The sequence below is a fragment of the Tarenaya hassleriana genome, unplaced genomic scaffold (assembly GCF_000463585.1).
Source record: "Tarenaya hassleriana unplaced genomic scaffold, ASM46358v1 Cleome5, whole genome shotgun sequence".
Taxonomy (NCBI): Eukaryota; Viridiplantae; Streptophyta; class Magnoliopsida; order Brassicales; family Cleomaceae; genus Tarenaya; species Tarenaya hassleriana.
Genome location: NW_010967707.1, coordinates 2,474,683 through 2,482,142, shown reverse-complemented (window position 1 = coordinate 2,482,142; position 7,460 = coordinate 2,474,683). Strand labels below are relative to the sequence as shown.

At 39.4% G+C, this 7,460-nt stretch overlaps 4 protein-coding genes across 5 annotated transcripts in view; 1 reads left to right on the top strand and 3 right to left on the bottom strand.

The window, feature by feature from the left end:
• LOC104826435 (OTU domain-containing protein 5-like) overlaps nucleotides 1–992 on the bottom strand; it is a 3,932-nt gene extending 2,940 nt beyond the window's left edge. The window contains exons 1-2 of one of the 2 annotated variants that reach the window (XM_010559125.1): nucleotides 763–992; nucleotides 1–196 (exon numbers count right to left, since the gene is read on the bottom strand). In XM_010559125.1, coding sequence (XP_010557427.1) covers nucleotides 1–60 — 60 coding nt within the window. In that variant the 5' untranslated portion in view covers nucleotides 61–196; nucleotides 763–992. The remainder of the gene's footprint in view (nucleotides 197–762) is intronic. The other variant, XM_010559126.1, reaches the window with a different exon arrangement.
• A 763-nt stretch (nucleotides 993–1,755) lies between these two features.
• LOC104826434 (casparian strip membrane protein 3) lies at nucleotides 1,756–3,146 on the bottom strand. Its single transcript, XM_010559124.2, has 3 exons — nucleotides 2,637–3,146; nucleotides 2,305–2,428; nucleotides 1,756–2,217 (listed from the first exon to the last, which is right to left on the bottom strand). The coding sequence occupies exons 1-3, from the start codon at nucleotides 2,951–2,953 to the stop codon at nucleotides 2,005–2,007; spliced, it is 654 nt and encodes a 217-aa protein (XP_010557426.1). The 5' UTR covers nucleotides 2,954–3,146; the 3' UTR covers nucleotides 1,756–2,004.
• Nucleotides 3,147–4,111: 965 nt separating this feature from the next.
• On the top strand, nucleotides 4,112–4,945 carry LOC104826433 (glycine-rich protein 5). Its single transcript, XM_010559123.2, has one exon. The coding sequence runs from the start codon at nucleotides 4,130–4,132 to the stop codon at nucleotides 4,865–4,867; it is 738 nt and encodes a 245-aa protein (XP_010557425.1). The 5' UTR covers nucleotides 4,112–4,129; the 3' UTR covers nucleotides 4,868–4,945.
• A 491-nt stretch (nucleotides 4,946–5,436) lies between these two features.
• LOC104826431 (ervatamin-B-like) lies at nucleotides 5,437–6,823 on the bottom strand. Its single transcript, XM_010559122.2, has 2 exons — nucleotides 6,370–6,823; nucleotides 5,437–6,192 (listed from the first exon to the last, which is right to left on the bottom strand). Exons 1-2 carry the CDS (start codon nucleotides 6,821–6,823, stop codon nucleotides 5,612–5,614), a joined length of 1,035 nt encoding a protein of 344 aa, XP_010557424.1. The 3' UTR covers nucleotides 5,437–5,611.
• Nucleotides 6,824–7,460: the final 637 nt, after the last annotated feature.

Below are 7,460 nucleotides of genomic sequence, written 5' to 3'. Positions count from 1 at the left end.
AGAGCGGCTCTGGTTGGAAGGACTGCTTGCAGAACCACGCTGAACCAGAATGCGTGTCATTTTGACAAGACCTTTGTCTCAAAATTAGAAAGGAGAAAGACTATCCCTAAGTTTGTCCCTTGTTCTTGCCTTCGGCCCTAAGGATTCCTTCCAACAGAGAGCACTCTCCTCCTCGCAAAACGTTCTCTGCATTCCCCTAAGAATTATCATCAGACCAACCAACCTAAACTTTAACACAATAAAAAATCCTTCCAAGTTCTTGGAATTAGAACTCAAAACATTCCAAAAACAGATGACTTTCACTAGCCCAAAGCTGCAACCAACAACGTAATTACCAAAGAAACCAACCAAAAGATCAACAAAACAAGATCATAAAAACATCCACCAACACCCATTTGATTCTTGAGCAAAATAAGTGGGAAAAACCAAGTGTACGCATATCAAGAACCCTAAATTTCTCGTTAAAAAAAAATCAACTTTCATTCTGAACCGTACATGAAACGAGACACATATCCACGAAGTAATTAATCTTTTCGTCATTTTCCTACAATTTATCAGTATCCAAACAGACAAGAACCGAAGCAGAGAAAGCTACACACCAATCGAATTGAAATTTTCAGCAGGCATCAGATACTCTTCTCCCCAAGGATCAGCAGGAACCCAATCGAACACGCCGATCGAACATCGACGCAAATCAAATGCTCCAAAATCGATGCTAAAAAAATCAAAGAATCAAAACCCTAGAGTTGACTGGAAACTCACCAATAGAGATAGATTCAGGAACCTTGAAAAAGATACCGATTCGAGATCCCACACAGAGTTAAAAAAAACTTCTCCAGGAATGTCAACAGAATCAGGCGATTAGGGCTTTATGAGAAGAGATACAAAGATTATATATGTATATATGTATCTGTATGTGTATATTCTCTTCCAGACGAAGGGGGGAGTAAATTTCTAGAGAGAGAAACAGAGGAAAGGTACGAAAAAATTTGTTTAGAGGGGAAAAAATGGAGGAAGCCCTTTTATTTTAATGGTGGAGGCGACGGGATGTACGGCCGATGTGATGACGTGGACTCCGCGACGACTCATCGCCGTTTATTTAATGTTTCGGGCTATTTGCATTTACAATCCCTAAACTCTTAAAAAAATACAAGATAGGCCAATTACTATTAAAAAGATTAATTGAGTCCAATGTTTTAATGCGTCTCTCTCCGTGCCGACGGATTTATTCGTTCTCCGATTCGTTTTAAGCAGATATTTTAACTGTTATGCTATCAATTATTGCTTTCTATCGAAATTCAATACCCAAAAAAAAAAATCGGGTTGTTTGTTTATCGACATTCCTTTTTTGGAAAAATGTAAATCTGGAATTTTTTTAATTTTAGAATTATATCATCTCTTCATTCACTAATTTGAAACATAAATGGACGAATAGGATACTTATAATAATGATTGGGGCAGAGGGACAATTAAGTGATTATATTAGGGGTATAATTAATTGTACAATAATGGTGTTTCTGTTATGAAGTGGGTATTGCGTGTGAGTTGGGTTCGACTCTGTGTTGGAGTGAGGAATCCCCAATCGGATTCTTTACTTTCATTTCCTCGTAAATCCCAATGAATATTCTTCTCCTTTTACACGCCTCCTCGGCAACAATGAATATGGCCACATTTAGCTTGAGCATTAATAAAAAAAAATGTGAAATTTTTTACTTGTTAAAAGAGAGTGACACATATTTATAGAAAGCACAAAAAGATTGATATATATAGAATGGAAGACTTTAAACTTCCGTTCACAATTAAATCCAACATTTACAATTACACAAACATTAGAAAAAAACAGACCAAATCACACAAATGAATTCGGAAACAAAAACAAAAGGAGCAGACAAATTGAGATCCTGAAAAGAAAACACACGTAAAATGATGAAACTGTATATATATATATGTATGTATATATATGCGTGTGTATGTGGTTTCATATCAAATCTTTCAAGTTGATGATCATCTCCGGAGAGCAAAAGCGGACAAGACAACGAGGAGCATGAGAAGGGCAGCCGCGATGAAGGAAGCCACGACAGCTCCGCTTGTCCCCTGACAGAAATCTCCGAACTGCTGGCATACGGGCAGCCAGTTGGCGCTCGGACTCCCGTTATGTGCTAAGTACACTATCGCAGCTGATGCAGCCGCGACCCCCGTCGTCACCGCCACCATCGCCTGACAAATCACCAAGAGAGTTTCGCATAATTCTAGAGTTTACGTACGTATTAGCACGTTTATATTCTTTATTATATGAAATCGTACCGTGTCACAGATGATCAAGAAGAGCCTCGGAGGCACGGCGAGAGGGCGGATGATGCAGACGATGGAGAAGGGCAAGGAGAGGGTGAGGTACCCTCCAACGATCGCATTTGCTATGACGAAAAGCCTTACGAACAAAACAAAATCGAAATTCATTAGATCTATATATATATATATATATATATGCCATATTCTTATTACGTATACGAGTTCTTGTGTGTTCTTGCATTGAAAATTACGCAATTCCCCTCCAAAACGGAAGTATATATGAAAATGTAGTCAGATGGCCAATAAATCACTGGTTTGATAAACTTCTTTCTGAGGAAGAAGCTTACGAGAAAGTCGGTAGATCGGTGTAGTCGGCTTGGAACTGCAAAAACTGGGTGAAGAACGGAAGAGTCTCGTCGGTGGTAGCCATTTTCGCAGCTGCGGCCATGGCGGTAATGGCCGCAATCAGTCTAAGGACGAAATCGAAAATGGCCACACCTCTCTTCAAGCCGTCGGCTTTCACTTGTTCTTGCTTCCTTTGGTCCAGGACATCCTTATAGTTAGCCGGAGGAGCAAACACAGCTTTCCCTTTGCCTTTGTCCAGCTTCACCTTTTGAACAATGGGTTCCTCTTCTTGTCTTCTCGATGCCTTCTCAATATCCATTTCTTCTGTAAGAAATTAGGGTTTTGAATAGGATTGAAGGAGGAGAAAGCTGAAATTTGGAGGAAGATTCAAGGATCAGATGATGATGATGATGAATTCTCGAGTGTTGCATGCATATATATATATATATATATACGTGTGTTGTGTGTGCTGTAATAGAGTTGGTGAATTGTGTGGGTTATGGGTTTGGGTATGTGCCCCTTTTAGGTTTCAAAAAGGCGACATTTTATTTGTGTAATAAAAAGACATTGTTGATTGGTTGGTCGATGACACTTTGGTCAATCATTAAATATCTCCATCTTTGTGTACTTAACGAAAGCATGCTGAGGTTGACCCATAATTATAACAGTTGAAAATGCCTACTTTAAATGGTAGGATTAGGTCATGATGAAATTATTTTGAAACTATGCTTTAGTTACACTTAATTTCCCTCAATATATATATATATATATATATATATATATATAAGATAAATATAATTCGACCGGTAACCGATTAGGTTTAGAGAGAACTACATAGTTTAAAAACTTTAGATTGATCAGAAAGTCAATGCATATGAATTTAAGAGTTTCGAGTTTGTACATTTAAGATAATTATGAATTCGCTAAGAATAATATTTAATTTGTAAAAGATAAAAATTATTTTAACAGTCCAACTTTTTCTATAATTTATGAATGTTTTTCATATGTAAAAATACACAACTGTCAATTTTTTTTTATAAAAATTATATTTGAACGGAAACCTCACTCAATCGATTCTTAATTTGCGGGGGGGAAATAATTGAGATATAAGGTAACAAAAATGAGAAAGTAAATCAACTTTATTTGCTTATATGCATAATATTAATATAATAGTAATCTATCAACGACCAAAATATAACATATACACTAACGTAGATAGTCTTACAATACGGAAATGAGATTGCCGTGGATTGGGCTTTGGTGGCCAAATTCATTCTTCATTCTCATATAATTCTGCGGGCCGACACATGGGTTGTCACAAGTCCGACATATATATACACACGTTTGTTTATATAGATCCTTGAAGTAAATCATAAACGCAAAAAGGATCTTTGAATGTATATCCAAAAGTCAACTCTCATCATATATGATAACGATTATGATTATATTCAACGAATTGCATGGTTACTTCCTTTTCTTTTTTTTTTGATAAATCATGGTTACTTCTTTATATATATATATACACATAAGCAAATATATGGACAGGGAATTGTCCTCGGTGTCACACGCAAAAGAAATGGACTTCCAAAATCTCAAACTCGTGATACATTTCTTTCTATTTCTCTTCATTCATGCACAAATCAAGGCCGTTGGATCATTCTCCAATGACTCTTCCTCAGCCGTTGATCTGAAGTTCGAGCCCTCCTCGGGAAAAACGGTGTCGTCTCCGGTGGATTTTCCCATTTGGCGGAGGCAATTGCCCGGAGGTGGAGGCAGCAGCGGAGGAGGAGGTGGCGGCGGAGGCGGAGGGAGCCGTGGTGGTGGCGGTGGCAGCAGCGGCGGAAGCGGCGGTAAAAGTGGTGGTAGCTCCGGTGGTAGCTCTGGTGGAGGAAGCGGCGGTAAAAGCGGCGGTAGCGGCAATGGCGGTGGAGGAGGAAGCCGGGGAGGCAGTGGCAGCGGTGGAGGGGGAAGCCGGGGAGGTAGTGGCGGTGGCTCTTCAGGAAATAGAGGCGGAGGCAGAGGCGGCGGCGGCGGTGGCGATGACGGAGGAGGCGGTGGTGATGGCGGAGTTGATGGAGGAGGCGGTGGAAGCGGCGGTGGCGGCGGTCCCACGCCGGGCGGAGGAGCGATGCAACTACCACCTGGTGGCCGCTTCGGTAGCGGCGGTTACCGCCATGGACACGGCGGCGTTAGATATATATTGCTGGTTATCTTAACTAGCTGTCTGGTATAAATTATTAATGTCCTTAATTAATACATGGGTATTTTATGTGTGTATAAAATATGTTACTTGTATTGGACCGTGTATTTTCGAACTTGTTTCACACAGATCCAAAGCAAACGTTGACATGTATAACGTAATGTTATTGTTAACGGTGACATGGCAAGTAAGTCTGCATAGAGATGCTGAGAGACGTATACGGACATGGTTTGACCGAGTCAATATATTCAAAGAAATCTAAAGCGTCGCGTATAACATCGGATTTATTTGGTTTGACTTTTCAACGTGATTTGCCATTAAAATAAAACTAATCAATTGAATTGCAGCGTTGATTTTTTTATTTAAAAATCTGCTATTATTTATCACTAACAATATTATTATCCAAATATTATCATTATTTTTATTGTGTCAACGCTAATCACTAAATAATAGAAATTTGTACTATTTGGATATTATAATAAGTTCGGTTTCGTTTGATATCAGTTTTATTCCAGAATTTTTTTTTTTTTGAGTTTTGTTTATATTTGATTTGATTTAATATGGTTTCATTTATCCGGCATTTCTCAACGGTTTATTTCGGGAACGTTTCACAAACTTCAAATTACATAAACAGCGACTGATACCGCGCGTGCATTACACGCAACAATCCATAAATCATAAGCAAATAAACGATCTTCTTATCTTGTCTTTGTCTAAACTTATTCTCTTGTGTTGTCGGAACTTCGATTAGGGTTTCCACTATAAGTAGACGGTTGATTAAACAACTGGATAGAAGGCCAAGATTGCCAAACCACACTTACCCTCAGGAGCTTCCACTTCTCTCCGAATCCTCATGTAACCACTCTCTCCCCAACTCTCTCCCCAAGAATTCTTCAACAACCAATACTTGTTCCCCTCGCTCATTCCGTACCCTACGATTGTCACCCCGTGATGCAGATCCGTACCACATTCTCCGTCAAACACCCCGCCCGAGTAATGCCTGAATGCTTCTCCCGTCCCTTCTATCGCCACCGAGACCGGCTGCTTCCACACCGCCTTCATCAGCTCTGCCTCGTTGCTTCTTGGAACGGTCTCATACCCGCTGATTCTAACGGCGGATCGAGCGTTTGCTTGGCAGGTTTGCTGCGATTCTTGATAAGGGTAGTCTTCCTCCGACGCGATGCCTTGGTTCTTGGTTATGTACTCGAAGGCTTTCGACATTATTCCGCCCCCGCAGCCTGCGTTGTATTCAGTGTCACAGTCTAAAAGCTGTTGTTCGGACAGAGATACGAGTTCGCCTTTCGTGATCTTTGCGATGCCCTCCACCGCCGCGATAGCCGAGAACGCCCAACAACAACCTAATATCCATCGCTTGTTAGATTGATGGCAAATCAAGTGGATATATAACGTAATGATGATTTTATGAGTTCTATAGATTACTTTCGTTTCGTGGTAAATCAGCTTAGTCTTTGCTGAACAAAATGCTAAAAGAAACGAAGAAAATGTTATATTTCTCCATAGTTACAGAAAATTACCACAACGCCCCTGGCTCTTGACAGGGGTAACTGCCCCTTCACTCCTCCAGTCGATGCTCTCAGCGGCGTCAGTGACATTCCCGTACCGAAAGGCCGCCGTTTCATCGGATCCGGACAAGGAAATTCCATTTATACCTTCCGGCATGTTAAGTCCAGTGTAAATGGCACGAAATTCCTCGTCGGTCATGTCCGAGAACTGATTAATACCCAAATTGTATGTCGCGTTCCCATTCTTGTTGAAGTTCTCGACGAACTCCAAGTTTTTCTTGAATATATCAAACCTAATCTGTTTTTCGGATTCGTTTGCGTAAACGCGAGCGAATCTAGCCATCCATTGCTCGTGTTTCTCGGCCATTGATGCTTCGGACAAGAAGCTGCCGCCACGAGAGGTGGCTCCAGAGATCGTGGAGCTCACAAGAATGGTTAGTATCGGAAATATTACAGACGAGGCCATGTTTTGGGTAATGTGGAAATGTGTTTAGGTTATGAGAAGGTGTGGTGTTATATAGAGATTGTAAAACGTGTAGTTACACGTTTCTCTTTTGAATAATTTATAATGAAAGCTCATTTTGGTTTTTTGCATTTTTTTTTCTTTTTTTGCCGCTAGAGATTTCATTGTTTTTTCTCCAAATTCATGGATCCAACCAATGTTAAAGAAAATAAAGATTAAGGAGATCTTGTTGCCCTTGAAGAAGATTGAGATTCATAATGCAAGGAATTAAATTAATCAAAAATCTCCCCTTAGTATAGACGTCATTTACTTTTCTTTTTGGGTTTATGCGCATATTAATTTTTCATTTCTGTTTCTTAGCATATATTAGAAATTGATTTATTTCCTTCTTCTTGTCTTAGTGCACGTTAGGACGATGTTGTTCTATTTAAATCTTTGTATAGTCTTTGTAAATTAATCAATTCAATGGAGTTTTCTTATTCATATTTTTTTTATTATCATCACAAACACCATAGTATTTCTTTAACTAATTCGTCCAAAATACATTATTTTTGTTTGCTAACCTCGATATATTTGAAATTTTAAAATATATTTGGTGGGTTTATTATACTCATGTTATTATAATGACCGATAAATAAAA